This window comes from Phytophthora infestans, genomic scaffold (assembly GCF_000142945.1).
Source record: "Phytophthora infestans T30-4 supercont1.76 genomic scaffold, whole genome shotgun sequence".
Taxonomy (NCBI): Eukaryota; Oomycota; class Peronosporomycetes; order Peronosporales; family Peronosporaceae; genus Phytophthora; species Phytophthora infestans.
Genome location: NW_003303683.1, coordinates 319,510 through 334,501, shown reverse-complemented (window position 1 = coordinate 334,501; position 14,992 = coordinate 319,510). Strand labels below are relative to the sequence as shown.

Here is a 14,992-nt window from a genome sequence, read left to right as displayed (position 1 = left end):
AGGCAAATTAAATTTTCTACATCGGTCGGAATTCTGCCTCGCGGAGCTTTTCTGCTCTTAGCACTTTTTGCTTCAGCCTCAAGTTCAAACCTTTAGAAGCTGTAGGATGCTTGACTGCTGATAGACCTGTCCTGTCTGCGCCGAATTGATGCGTAGTGCCGCTTGGAGTTCTTCTACGTAAAAGCATGGGTGCTCCTTAGCGTACTTACTTACAAACGCCAATACTTCAGGATCACGAACATTGCTGGAGTCTCGACTGTCTGGCATTACGTGGCCACTTGACTTGAACTCTTTATACCAGCGACGTACTGTGCGGCCCGACACCCCAAAGCTGCGGCTCACTTGCTCGCACGGAACACTGTACGCATAGTGTAACGTGATGGCCCTCCATCGAAAGTCAGCTGAGTACATGGCTATAGCTCGACCGTTTAAAACTACTGGCTCCTCTGACCTCTTGGCATTAACTACGATTAATAGCTCTCTATACCGATATACACTCCATTTTAGTAAATGTAGGCGCCTTTTAATATCTTGCCCTGAGCACTTAAATTCGGTTTTACTAAAGATTTGGAATGGACATAGTGCTCGGTCTTCACAATATTTTATGTTTTTTAAAAAAATCTAGCTAAACAGATTCCAATGGAATTACCGGAAATGATTCCGTGTACAGTACTAAAGTTTGATCGATGTTAGAGTCACACAATGGTTATGTGACTTCGTACTTAAGTGCGTATAAATGTCACCATATTCGGTTGTGTACCTACGACAAAGGCACAAAGCCACACAAAGAGAATAAAATACCGAATATATTTTCAAAATTTCATCGTTTGTAGACATTATTGAGGCCATCCAAGTGTGTGGAAGGGGTTGCGCAATCGTCAAATGTCGTGCGAATATCGAAGGAATACGATGAAGTCTGCGTGTTGCCAGATTGTACACATGACTTAGCATTTTTTCGCAAGTGAGTCCGTGAGTCCGATGTGGAAGTAATGAGATCAACGGAGGCCCTAATGACATTTTAATGTATAGCTTCATGTACCAGAAAGTGTTGAACATCGTTAAGAAACCCGGTTGATGCATGAACTGAATGAATTACGCATTTTTTGCAGTGTGCTAACGTCTCTCCCAAACATGCAGTGACTTCAGTAGATGAAGACATTGTCAAGAAAATCTGGTCAGAGATAGTAGCCAAAATGGATTGGAAACGAGAAGTGTAGCTGAAGCAGACAAATGGTCACAATTGCGGACCTCTTGTTCTCCTGTTTTTTTGAGAGCATTGTGCGTGACGTCGTTCTCCCGAAGTCGCCATCGATAGCACTCCTTCGGTACTACAGGGTGAGATTAAGTGGGGGTCAAATACTGTGATCCGGTTTGATGTGGACTTGAAGTCAAAGACTGCACCGCACCAGTGGTTTCTGTTGATATAAATTGGCAGCAACACATGCGTGTTGTGCTCTTGGAATTCGTCGGAGCCGCTGATGACCTTCTCCTGCGTTTCAGGGTCATCCGTACCGGTAGCGCCTGGCGAAATAATACCAACGTGTGCATGCTCTTCTTGGATCGTCGTCATTACGTGCATCATGCAGTCGTCGTTCAGCCATAGATATTCTCTTAGCAGCAGAACGGATTCATTCGAGACCATTCCGAACGGTGCCAAGCGTGAGATTGGCAACACAATCTGCTGCAGCGCTGTGGTAGCCTTAGTCTTATCTAGTTCAACATACTCATTGAGACCTTCTGGAATATCCAGTCTGTTTAGCGACGTAGCTGCCATCCACTCAATTGTATCAGACACTGCCTCCAAAGACTTCATCGTGTTATGGTACTCCACCATTACTTGCACTTGGTCCTCGCTGATGACCCCGATCTTAGCGAGACGAACACCTACGGGTGACTTCGGATCTGGTAGTGCCTCTCTGTACGTTTCCAAAACATTTCTGCATTTATGCGTGAATTGCTCGGTGAACACGAGCTCGACGCTGCTCAGGGCCTCACTGGGGGCTACCAGCTTCGCAATTACTTGTTTCCTGGGGCCCACCGTCTTTACCGATAATTTGGAGAGGAACTCGTATGCGGATTCGTAGCTGTATGTCGACTTCAACACTCTGGCCACATTGCTTAGCGTGATAACCGGCGTCAACGTCCCTTGCACGAGCTGTTTGGCTTTCTTCAGAGAGCTCACCAATCGTTGCTTCTTCACTTGTTGTTTCTGGTTCTTTCGTATCTTGGGCCGACCGCGGCTTTTGGTGCTTTTCGAGACGAAGAATGAGCATTCCTCACTTGAACTGGAACTGGGATGTCCGCCATCTGAAAGCGCTCTCTTTGCTGGAGGTGCTACTTGTTTTGTCTCGTCATAGCTCGAATGTGATAGCCCCACAATACTTCTTTCGTCCCGCATCTCAGATTGATCGGGGAAACCTTGCGCATCACTCGTCACTTCGTCGGAGTGACTGGCGCCTCCAGAGTGACTGTTGCTATCCGTCACCTCTATCGTGTGACCCGTGTGACTTGAACAACGTGACAAATCACGTGAGTGACTTGGTGATTGAGCCACCATAGGCCCACCGCGACCCAAAGCATCGTCAGATTCGTCAAGGTCGCCCTCACGCTGTATCTCATCCTCGTTGTTGTAGATAGTGGCGTCGACGATTGCAGTTGGAGGCTCACTGGTGTCATCGGAATTTGCTGCTCCATCATCATGTATCTCAGAAATCTGCGAAAGAGGATCCAGTTGAGAGAGCCAAACTGGCCATACAGAAACGAAAGGTGCCTCTCCATCCGTTGCAATGGACTTAAAGCGCTTAAGACTTTCCAGCATCTGGATAAACACGGGAGTTCCATTTCGGCTCATAATATCTGCAATTCGCGTCGCTACAGCGTGTGATGTTCGGAACTTGTTAGTCCCGTTGAGCACTTTGTGGCGTACCGCTGTCAAAGCGGAATCTCGCACCCGAAATGATCCACTCGTTGCTTCTCCGTCTTCTGCATCCTCATCTTCTTCAGCGGGAATGTTCAGCGGGGATGACAGACTCCAACGAGGGTGGATGTGCTTGACTGGAATGGGGCTTTTTCCACAAAGTAAACGCCAGTATATAGCATGACGACAGGGAAGCAGCTCTGTCCTCATGAAAATACACGAACAGTGATACGTCTGTCAAGTCAGAATAACCATTCAATAAGTATTGATACCATTCACCCATTATGGACGAAACAATTCACGCACCCTAGTATCAAGATGGTACTTTCGACTCGTGTCAACTGCTGACACCATCTCGATCATGTAAGATTGTAGCTCGCGCGTTGTATACGTAGTCTTGCGATCATTAGCAACGCGATACTGCTTTTCCACCAGCTCGTAGGGGTGCTGACTAACCTCTTTTGATAGCTTCGTCAACTCAGCATCAGCTCCAGCGTAACGCATGTGTCCAACGTCTGTCAATTTCTTCGCATACTCCATCTCCGCAATAGACTGCAAGAGCTGCAGAGTATCCACGCACTCATCGAGCTCCATCGTAGACTTCAGCACGTCCTTCAAGTGGCCCCATGCCGCCTCCAACCTAAGTCGTTATACAAGTCAACATTTAGCAATTAAAACTTGGGACAGCACAAAAACGCCTCAGTACCTGTTGTTTGTCGTGTTTCCCAAATGAGGGACGTCTACACGACCAAATTCACTCCACATGTGTCTGCAATTGTGCCAATTCTCGTGGAAGTACTTCAGAAATGGGTGTCTTGAGTCCTCTGGAATATCTTCTTCAAATGCAATTTGCTTTCCGTCAACCACGTAGTACAGATATCTACGACTCGTTTCGTACTCAAGCTCCGTCTTGGCGCTCACCATCATGTGAACGGCGTCCTCAACCTTATCCCGATCTTCAATATTATACCCTCTCTTTGCAATTTTTCCCCGAATATACTTCACCACATGAAAGACACAGAGCAGAATTCTTGCAGCAGGAAAAGCCTCCTGCAGAAGCGCAGTTTCTCCAAAGTCTTTGTCCACGATAATCACTCGAACTTGGTCCCAGGTTGAGTTAAATTATTTGAACGATTTCACTGCATCCCCCAAACAATCAGCACTTTCGTTCTCCATGAGTGCATGCTGCACGTATTGCCCCTGTGCACAAGCAACCACAAAGAGGTACACAATTGTAGCAATGGCACACAACCACAGTAAAGTCACATAGAGGCACACAAACGTAGCGGGACACACGGGCACAGTAGAGTCACACAAACCAACACAGAGGTACAATTAGAGTCACACAATCGACATAGCCACCAAGAGAGTACTTACATGGCCGAAGACATCGTGAATCATGAAACCGAAGAGCTTGTATCGAGCATCGTTGGTGTTGTGAGTGGCGTCCACCATCAACACCTGTGGGAACGCCTCAAAGAATCTTCGCATCTGGTGGGTTTGAAAAGTGATCGTCTGCGCTAGCTTCTCGTCATCCACATAAATGGTCGCCGTATTACCCTTTCGAGCGCAGAAATCGCGCAAACCAGACTCCAGTCTTGCCTCGACGGTTGTAGCTCCACGCCGCGCCTCTTTCAGCTTCGCCACAAGATTGTGCACATCACGCAGGGTAGCATGCTTGCCTATTAACCAGGAATTAGAGCCAAAACAAGCATAATAACAAGGATACAATCATGTAGCGTACCAGTTTTCTTCCTCAGAAATTGCAGAATCAGCTTTTTCTTCGCCCCGGCAGCTTGAAGCTCATCCACGAAGTCAATCACGTCTTCGTCTGCAACGCGTCGATTTGAGGGGTGATTTCCATAAGATCCTGAGCTTAGTGAGTGGCTGTGCGCTGTCTCCTGGTGCGTAACCTTCACTTGAAAACCCTGAGCAGCATCCCAAATTACGACGACCGTCATCTGCGCTTGACATCCGGTAGACTTCACGAAGTAGTTATGCCTCTTGCCCTTCGAACGGCTGGGCCTTGACCAACTATGCGTGCACACCAACTTTCGGTAGTACTTGTCGAAAGCGTCTGGTATAATGGTCTGCGGGGTGTCCTTACCACGGTCTCGGAGATCCGCGTTCCTCACCGTTGCGCTTGTAGAGGTCCTCTTCTTGAATATCTGGTGGGTTTTGTGCTGATATGCGTCAAAATACTCGAAAAACGCACCCCAGCTCCCGAACGTCTCCTCATCCATACGTGGGGCTCGGGCGACAACGGCGGCAGATGTGGGGACGTGGACCTCCGGGGATTTAGCTTCAGTGGTCTCGGCGTCGGGCTCGGATGCCGACGCGACGCTCGCCATGCTGCTTGTCCTGCTTTTCGCGCCTCTTTTGAAATGAAAGGCCCAGAATGAGTTGGGAGGGGGAGGGGTGTTTTTCTACTTTTGATGCTGACTGATTTGTCGGGATTTTATCCGTCAGGATTTTTTTTCGTACCGACAATTATTGTGTGACTTTATCCAGTTCCCTAAAGTTTACCCATTTTTTGTGAAAGGAATGAACAGTTCTCAAAACAAAGACTAGGAATCATGGACGCAAATTTGGCTCGTGTGGGCGTGAGCGACACCGCGCTTCGTGCGCACTATTCCAATGCTGTCTGCGATGAGCTACAGGAGGCTGATAAGAGGCTGCAAAAGGCACTGGCAGCACTAAAGCGCGCCTTACAAGTGGCGGAAGCGTCGCGAGAGTTACACAAGTCTTCACTGGCGCTGGTGGACGAGTCGCCCGACGTTTCTAGCATGATCTCGAGAACCGCATACAAGTAAGTTTACAACGGTGTCAGCTTCTTCGTCACAATCTCGAACCCCAGATGGTGTTGTTAGAGTTATTCGCCCCTTTGCTCGACGCCGAGGGGTAGATCCAAGCCACTACCCCCACGCAGTCCGAGCACTCGCAAACGTAAGGCTCCTGAGCATTACCTTGCTCCGCTCGCACTTCCTCCAGTGAAGAAGGTCGACCGATGGGAACTGCTCGAGAAGAGGCTTGCGCTTGCTTCACAAGGAGAGCATGGCGAAAAGGTCCTCTCATGCTTGCTAGCAGCACGAAACTCCTCACCCCACACGAGCATCAGCAAGCTGCAGTCCACGTGCCGTGAGCTTGCAGATGCCAACGACCGAGGTAGCGACGTTGCGTCGTACATGGACGACATCCAGGCAGTGCTAACCTTTATGGCCCCGTGTCTTGTTGGCGCGCAAGTACCTTTCGGTCGGAAAGAGCTGAGGAGTATATTGTTGCTTCTGCAGCGTTTACCTCGCGAGTTTCCCGAGACCGCAAAGCTACGCAAACACATTGCTGCCAACTTCGAGACTCCAGCTGAAGAGGTGGTGGATGTCCAAGAACAACTGAAGAAGATGCTGAAGGAAGTGCGAGGGTGGTGCCGTGAGGAACCCTACTCTGTTAGTGTGTTTGAAGATCGCCTGCAGTTTGTGAAGAAGACGATCGAAGCATCAGGATACGAAGGATACGATCCTCGTTGGGATAAAAGTATAGCCGAGTTGCTTTTCCGGTTTGGTTGTTGTCTACAAGCATTTCACACCGGCTGGGCCCAAGACCGGCGATATGACACCATTAGATCTTTACTATCTGAGATGAAGAGTCAAGAGCGGCGCCGGTAAAAATGCTTCAGGTTATTTTGTGTGCACCACACCGTACTTGAACGTCACCTCGAAGCGACATTATACAGTCACAACGCGCGACAGACACGAGCTATATTTGCTCAGACTCATACTGCAAGACGTCTTGCAAGACAACAGGATAATTCCGGCACCAAGAACGCTTCACGCCCGAAACGGCGAGGCAACCGTTCTCTTCATTCCTGAAACAGACGCCTCCAGATCAGTCGCTGACGAGCTACATGAGTGGCGAGAACAACGAGAAGCACTACTTCACCGAGGAGTTTCCCGAGCATGACTATAAATGCACGACCGAGTCTTCTCACCCGCAGACGCCACTTTGGCCGGCCTATCTGCCAGTGAATCAAGACCGAATTATCGTCTTCGAGCGTAGCAAGAATGCGCAGCTCGTCGTGTACTCGGCCAATTTCCGTGATAAGAAGCGCCGTGAGCTAGACCCGAAGTGGCCGCTGGACATCAACTGGCAAAGCTTCGGCTGGACGGACCACCCCACGAGTAATTCCACTGGAATGATCGAACGAAAGCTGGCATGGGGCTACTCGCACAAAGCCGTAAAGCCAGAGAGCCCTGTTGCCGTTGAAGCGGTTGGCAGCAGCTACACGGTGACATTGAATGCACTGCCCAGTCGCCCTTCTCTGCTCTACGTAGACGCTAAAGGGCGTGTCATCTTACAAACCACGATCGATGGTGCGCCGTCGCGTCTCTGGAAGATCTACGTGAAAACTATCAACAGCGTTGCCTTCATCCCCAAGGTGCTGTACGTCGACCTCTACGGTACGCACGTCGACGACGACCACGCTACCTACGAGCGCATCACTTTCTCGTCCTAACTTAGTAGTAAATGGAAGCATAAACCAGCTCACTTCTGAATAGAAATACACAATTTCTTTTCTCGTATCATGCTGATCTCGAAATCCGCTTCCTCCATTCTCTTCTGCTGCTACCACGTCTAGAGTTTCTTGCCATCGTAGTTCCAGTTAGCGTTCGCGCCGCCGTGTCCATGGAGAGGGGACAAATTGTACGCCGCCGCTACCTCCTCGAGAAAACTCGTCGAGTTGTGAATGCGTGATCCGCCAAGGAGAATGCGCTGGCCTGAATTTGTCGAAGCTGCCTTCTGGTTAAGCTCGGCCACTTTCATGGCCTCTTCAAACGTGACACCACCGCACATGAACACGATAACGTCACGGACTCGCTTTACGCCGTTGCTTCCGCTAAGGTCAGTGGACGTTGTAGCACCAGCACCTCCATTCACCACGCCAAACTCTTGATCCAGCAATTGACCCTTTAGAATAACTTCTAGCTTCTTAACTAGCGGCGGCACGTGTTGCGCATACACGTTCGGAACCCCTTGCACACCTTGAGTGACTGCCCGCATGAACTTCTTCAGTCCAGCACGATCACCGTACAAGTCGCCTTGACGAGCCTTCTGGCCGCCAAACTTTAGACAAGCATCAATCAAAGCCACACGTTCAGCAGGCAACCCTCCTCCGTGCGGGGCTGCCAACAACTCCTTGACCGTCTTGAGCTGCACCGAGCTGTGTGTTTCGTAGCGTAAAGCATATAGAATCGCTAGGCGCAGCTTGTTAAGTGGCTTCACTTGCGCATCTTTGAGCTTCGTCACCACATCGCGGAAATGCGCGTTGTGGTCGTCTCCGCATGCGAGTTCCTGCTCCAATTGGCTCACGTCCATAAGTCCATCCACTTCCACACGACGTGCCAATTCACCCATCAGCGTCACATGCTTGGATACCGTGACCGACTGGGATCTGAAAGCTGGATAGTTCTCCAAGAAGCGCTGCATATCGTCAATAGACTGAATGTTCTCGTGGGTCTGAGTTTGCGATTGATACTTGTCCACGAGCTGCTTTACTGCCATACCCAAGTCACCAAAGTTGGCGTGCACATGTTGGGCGAAAAAATCGTCCGAAATTGTAGATAGCACCAGCTCCGTCATGTCCTTACGCACATTGGGTGCGTCGCGGAGATCCACGCGGTTCTCGTGCAATCCAAGCAGTTCGTGCACCATGGCTTGGTAGCACCATTGAGTGAGTAATGGCGTCACGGGGTCGTCCTTACGGTCCAGTACATACACGAGTGGGGCCACCTCTGGTCGTCTGAAGTCAAAAAGTCCATCTTGCTCGAGTTGCATCCGTGCAGACACTTCACGCGCCAGTTTCTCGGCCACTTCCGATCCTTTGGCATACCGGATCGTCGGCTTTTTCTTCATGGATAGCAGCACAGATAGTAGTCCTTCTACGCTTCTTATAAACAATTGCGGGGGTGTCATTTTGGTCTTGTCCACAGGATCTGTGGTCTGAACTCCAGCCGTGGCAGTGGATAGCAGAGCTCCTCCAGGCGAAGCACTGGGCATCTTGACATTGAGTTGAATGGAGTTGTGTAGGCCAAAGTCGTAGAGCGAGTCGTTGACCGCCAGGTAGTCAGCGTAGTATTCTTGAATTTGCATTACGACCTCCTTCTCATCCGCTTCTGCGAGTTTCTCGAGCGCCTCGACGGGCAAGATGTTGGAGAAAAAGAGGTGGTAGCGGCCATACTTGGGCGACTTAAGCTCTCGGCGTAGAAGCTCCACATTGCGTGAGGTGGGTCGCACAAAGACAGCGGCTTTGAGGTGCAGCATGGGCTCGTGGGTTGCGTCCAGCTGCTCCACTAGGAACACTTCGCGCTGCAGGATGTGCGACTGGGACATAACCATACTGATGACGCTCTTAGTGTCAGCATCCAGCAGCAGCGCCTTCATCCCCTCTAGCTGCGGGTCTGAGATGATCTTCTCTAGGTAGTTCTTCACACTGGCGATCGCGTCCATGTATGGCTGACGAGCTTCGAGCTTCCTGTCCGGTGGACCTTTCTCTTAGAAATGGAGCCGAAAATACGCTGAGTTCTATAACAGAAGTTTTCTATGCAAAATCAATTAAAATATAAATTATCATAGTTTTGCTGAAGTAGATTTTTTCTTACATGTTTATTCTTATGCTGCTGGAAGCTCACTTAATTTATTCTTCATTCCTGTCGCTCATCCAGCGCACTAACATTCGACAATCACAGCAAGACTCCAACACGCGGTTACGATGGCAACCACACTGATAGCGACAGAGGCGACGCGGTCCATGTTCGTTGCGTCCTCACCGCACAGTTGCCAGTAAAAGACACAAGGTAGCACGAGCGCCAAAAGTGCCGTAGGCATCAGCATCCACGCGAATACGTCGATCGTACTGGGTGCCGTGAAATAACCCAAAAGAAGTGTAGTTAGCACCAAAATACTCCGACAGAACACACGTGCAGCGGTCTCAACGCCTCCGCACCGTCCTTCTTGATCACTCTGAAGTGTGGGGCTGGAGGTCACGAATGGTAATTCTCCTGCGGCAGCGGCAGCTTCAACTGGGCTGTTATGACCGCTTCCACTCGGAGGCTGTACGATCCACTGCTCGAATGCACGCTGGAGAGGAAATAAGGTGACGGTGTACGATAGCAACAAATGAATGCTGTACATCACAATGGCCACGTTACGCACGACGACGTTGCGCATGTTGAAGAAGACGGGTGCCTGTAGCGTAGCTCCGTACACGGCATACGTGACACAGCAAATGGGTAGATACATTAGCGCTGTAACCCCCAACTTCGTGCGAGCCACTACCGAGCTGCACTGGCTTGGATCTGCCATGGCGTCGTACAATGTAGGTATGATCGAGTGGCCAAAGAGTCCACCGAGGAGTAGCGAAAATGTATACGAGAGCTTCCCCATCATAGACACGTTCGAGAGGTCAGGCGTCACAAAAATGAAGTCTGAATGCTCCAGTGCAATCTGCTTGAGCGGGTACATGGCGTCACCCACGATGACCGACTCGATCCAGAAACTAAAGGCCACATTCACTGCTGAAAACACCGCTAGGGCCTTTAGCGATGGCACAAGCACTTGGAACCAAACGCACACTGCCACCAACATCATGACCGTGCCGTACTGAAGTCCCAAGACATCCACCAGACACCACGACGCCAGTGTAAGATATCCCGTGGAAAGAATGAGAAAAGATGCGTGCACCAGCAAACTTGTGATCACCTTTCCAGCTGCACCGAAACACTCATGTCCGAGGTCGCTGTACGAGACGCTCGTGCCTCTCAACCAGCGCACCGCCTCCAGCGCGTCTACTAATAGCTTCGAAGTGTATGCGCTCACCACCGCAGCCGCGCCAAGCAGTAGCACTCCGTACCAGTTGATCTCCACGAGCGCCAATGGCAGGCACAGCATGCCCGTGCCGGTGATGAACGACAGCAAATGGTAGAACGTCTGCCAGTTTGAAAGCTTGTTGGACGTGGGCGCCGCAACTTGGATCGCAACCGACGGTGGCCAGACGTCTCGCGAATTCTTCGCGTTCCGGCTAGACGTAGCGCCATAATCGGCGTGGTTGCTGCCCACCAGTGAAAGGACACCGACTGCTGCACCTCGGCCGTCGAAGCTGCCGTCGTAGCCATCATATCCCCTCGCGTGCTGCTGCCCAGGTGGCACCAGGCGCTGCGTCTCGAAGCTGCGGCTCATGCGCTCACCCGCCATGTCGGTTCCCGCTTTTCGGAAGGAGTTACTGTATCCTACGCTCCGATACGATTGGGAGCGCTACCTTTAAAGGTAAAACGTCTGGTTCCGCTTCAAGAGCGAACTCGCGTTGTAAGTGAGACAGGCAATTATTTGAGAGATTGGTCGTGTGAGAAACACCATATGCAACATTCCAGCAACACTACTTTACCTGTTTACACTGGAAATTTAGGGTCAGGGTACGTGATCTATTGTGTATTTCAATGCTTTTGTCCTTTTCACTTACCCTGATGCTTGATTTTTCATAAATAGAGATCGTTTTATTAAAACGAGGTCTATAAAAGAACACATCGATCAACTGATAAATCGAGCTACGGCAGCCAACAGCCACCAAATCCACATCGATATCCTGTAAACCGACCTTTTTGCCGTTTTGAAATGGTAATATAAATCAAGTCGATGCCTGCCTCTTCCCATGTCATTTTTACACATGGTTTTATGCTCCGACCATGCTCGATCTAGAATGAGAGACTTCCAAAAATTTCCTAGCCTGCGAACCAAGCCCAAATCTTGGCGCGGTATAGTACATTACTTGGTACACATTAAGTCTGTGCTTAGCTCAGCATCGGCTGCCAAAAATGGTCCAAACGGCGTAAGGCTAGGTGGCCACTCAATATGTCACTAAAACAGTTCGAAGGGGCTAACAACATGCACAGCAGACGTATTGCGCTCCAGATTCAAGTCATCCGCTTCGCCCAGCAGCACCAGCGCATACGACAGCACCGAGTCCTACGTAGACGCCTTATTTATATTCTTCATCTACGCATGCTATTGCGAGAGCGTGGCTATTTGACAACTACAGCCTTGACAACTAACGTGTGTTGCGCCTAGTGATACATGTACAAGCTGCGGTGCGAAAATCTTTTATCAGCACGGTCTCGATACTCTCATGCCTTTTTTTTAAGCAGAGTAACAACGACACCTTTATTTAATGAATGCAAAAAATACATTTTTTAATATCCATAAGCTGCGATCACTTTCTGACTGAGCTATACAACGGCTTAAGCGACTGGTTTGTCTTCATCGTCGTTGTTGTTCAGCTGGAGCAGCAAATCAGCGCTCCCACCTACTAGACGCGCTAAAAGCAACATCATCATCTGCTGGCTTCTCGATTCACGTTCGTCGCGCTGACGCTGGTAAATTTTGCGCTCCCTCCGGTATTGCGCCTCTCGTGCGTCGTGGCACTCTTCCATTGCCATTAAAATCGTTACCATGGGGCTTACCGGGTCTGCGGAGCAGTTGTCAGAACGCAGATCACTTTCCACGTTTTCAATCACTCGACTTGCTGCTTGCAGCGGGGTTGAGGAAGCAAATTGCATGTTGATCTGAGTCGTTGGCGTGGTATTGGGAGTCGGCGAGTTCTTAGAACCGGAAGCGACAGTGCCGCAAAGCATCCCAGCTCCCTTGAGACAGTCGTCGTCGAGGGTGCTCTCTAGAGTCCCAATACTGTTGTCACATTGTCATTGCTAACTGTATCAATATTCTCATCGTGGAGATCGATCACTGCAATAGATGATTCTATAGCATACTGAAGACGCTTTGCCCGCCGGACATCATCGGTACATACATCATTACCTTTATAAAAGATTGAATAAACAATACTAAAAAATATTTTGTACTTTAAGTGCGCTTACCTGAGGCTGGTCGAGCTTCTGGAACTTACGCTTTAGGCTTTCCCCATCTCGCTCAGTCCACCCGGTAGGTATGTTTGTATTGAACTGAGCAACGGTCTGCCACTGCTCAGAGCCGAACGGTAATATATCTTCAACGATGTTTAGCATTCCTGAAAGACGCGAATAAGCTTAGCGACTTAAACACCAGTAGAACAACCGTATCCCTTACTTATGACTTCAGATGTGGTGAAGTTCTTGCCTTTGGTCTTGCCCTTTGCCATTTACACCCGCTCTTATACGTTCTTTCAGTGAAATTGCAAACTGGAAGAGCTCGTCAGGATGCTGAGGCGAACCCCCTCTAACTCGATTGTTTGGTTCATACCAAACTTAGCGTTTGGTTGGGCGTTCTCTGCGTCTGACCGTCGCTTGGTACGACTTTGGTACTCACATGGTACGCAACATAGGAGCGGTTTAGTTTTTGGTACTTAATTCATTTTTGGAAGTCTCTCAATGGACTTTTCTCCTTCGGACTTCACTGCTAGGGGCAAGTTGGCTTGATTGGCTTTGGAGAATTAGACTCGTTGTAGTTCCTACTTGAGGCCTCCCACGAGACAAAACCTTTTCAAGGTGAAAACCCGTCTTAGAAGAGCTTTCTACTAGCTAATCAAGGTTTGAAGAAGAGAAAAAAATTATCGCTGGCAGCCTGGCTGCTTCTTCACGTCAGCTCTGCGCTTCTTGGATCGGCCGAGCTCTGAGCTCCTGGCGGCAAATCTGCGATTGGCAGGGATTCGCTGCTCGGTCTGGTTCGAATAACTCGGTTACCTTCTTCGTACTTAACCGAACACTTTTCTCCTTCGGACTTCACTTCTAGGGGCAAGTTGGCTTGATTAGCTTTGGAGAGTTAGACTCGTTGAGTTCTCCTACGAGCTGACACGGTATCTGACGCGGGCGCTGTCTGTTTCGTGATATTCCCACATCGAGGCCTTGATCATCGAGCTTGCCGCGTCTCGGATCATTCCTGGTCTGAGACGGGTGTACACTGTGAAGCACCAACTTGACCACCTTCCCATTAGGCGAATGAACAGGTCACTCTTTCCTGCTGCTAGGAGTGTACAAGCTCCCCCTGTACGTAGTGGATGTGCTGAGTAATCCTTCCTTGGGCATCCTTAGTCGACCGCTGCCGCCTTAGTTAGATTGCTCACGTGTGACTTCTTGATCGTAGCTGTTCTCAAAACTGAGATAATGTATGGTCCCAGCACCTTTCCTTCGCAAAGCCATTGGGCTCGGATCTGTAGATACGTACCAAGTGCCACTACTGGGCATGGCGTAACGCTGTTGGATAAGTAGTGTCGGATCGTGGTGCCGTACGCAACTCAATCTCCTTTATGGGAGTCGAATATCATCTCCACTGACACGGCCCCTGGGGCTTCAGGTCCGACCTGAATTCCGTGCTTGTCGCGCAGTACCACATTGGCGGTCTTTATGCAATGGACTCTATCCGTTCCTGTCGATCGATGGACGCTGATAGCTCCCCATAGCTCTAAGCATCTGTCGAGAAAGAAGAACCCTAGTACGATGGATCCCCACATAATTTTGGCTTGAAGGCCAGGCTTTCCTAGACGTTCTCGCATTTTGAGCAGCATCGGTGTAGTAACTGGCTGTTTCCTATCCACTTAACTCTGGGTCCGTTTGTATCCTTTAGCGACCAACTCAAATTCCGGCATTGTAATTGAGCCTTGCGCTCCGAACGGCTTTGTGTGCGAGTGCCACCGCTGCCATTTTCCCGTCAAAGGTCTGGTACTTGCTCCCTCGTCCTGCCTTGTTGTCTCCTTCTGAAGCGCACAATGCTGCGAATAGTCCGACCATCCTATCTTGTCGTGCCCTAAACAACTCATTAATCCACACGGGGGATGCGAAGTCGTTACAGAACGACTCCCGAAACTTGAAGTTCTTGCCATATTTCCCGAGCGTTCCGGTTGTGATTGAAGCCTGTTTGAGCTGATCAAGTTTTGCCTCCACTCGGCGGATCCGTGTTGTACCTGGCTCATAGCATAATTGTTAGTGGTTGTGTGTGCATCACAATTTTGAGTCTGCTCCATCCTTCGCCCGTACGTATGAGTGGACAAGCTTAGCCTGTACTGAGCCTGGCTCAGTGCACACCGTCGCAGGTCCTGCTGTC

At 49.8% G+C, this 14,992-nt stretch overlaps 4 protein-coding genes across 4 annotated transcripts; 1 reads left to right on the top strand and 3 right to left on the bottom strand.

The window, feature by feature from the left end:
• Positions 1-5,493: 5,493 nt before the first annotated feature.
• On the top strand, positions 5,494-7,427 carry PITG_18736 (uncharacterized protein; the record flags this gene model as incomplete). Its single annotated transcript, XM_002997336.1, has 3 exons — positions 5,494-5,726; positions 6,036-6,327; positions 6,789-7,427. 3 exons carry the CDS (start codon positions 5,494-5,496, stop codon positions 7,425-7,427), a joined length of 1,164 nt encoding a protein of 387 aa, XP_002997382.1.
• A 119-nt stretch (positions 7,428-7,546) lies between these two features.
• On the bottom strand, positions 7,547-9,418 carry PITG_18735 (vacuolar protein sorting-associated protein, putative; the record flags this gene model as incomplete). Its single annotated transcript, XM_002997335.1, has 1 exon — positions 7,547-9,418. One exon carries the CDS (start codon positions 9,416-9,418, stop codon positions 7,547-7,549), a length of 1,872 nt encoding a protein of 623 aa, XP_002997381.1.
• A 219-nt stretch (positions 9,419-9,637) lies between these two features.
• On the bottom strand, positions 9,638-11,161 carry PITG_18734 (Amino Acid/Auxin Permease (AAAP) Family; the record flags this gene model as incomplete). Its single annotated transcript, XM_002997334.1, has 2 exons — positions 9,638-10,975; positions 11,045-11,161. 2 exons carry the CDS (start codon positions 11,159-11,161, stop codon positions 9,638-9,640), a joined length of 1,455 nt encoding a protein of 484 aa, XP_002997380.1.
• Positions 11,162-12,201: 1,040 nt separating this feature from the next.
• Positions 12,202-13,829, bottom strand: PITG_18733 (uncharacterized protein; the record flags this gene model as incomplete). Its single annotated transcript, XM_002997333.1, has 5 exons — positions 12,202-12,632; positions 12,730-12,775; positions 12,835-12,983; positions 13,196-13,248; positions 13,789-13,829. The coding sequence occupies 5 exons, from the start codon at positions 13,827-13,829 to the stop codon at positions 12,202-12,204; spliced, it is 720 nt and encodes a 239-aa protein (XP_002997379.1).
• Positions 13,830-14,992: the final 1,163 nt, after the last annotated feature.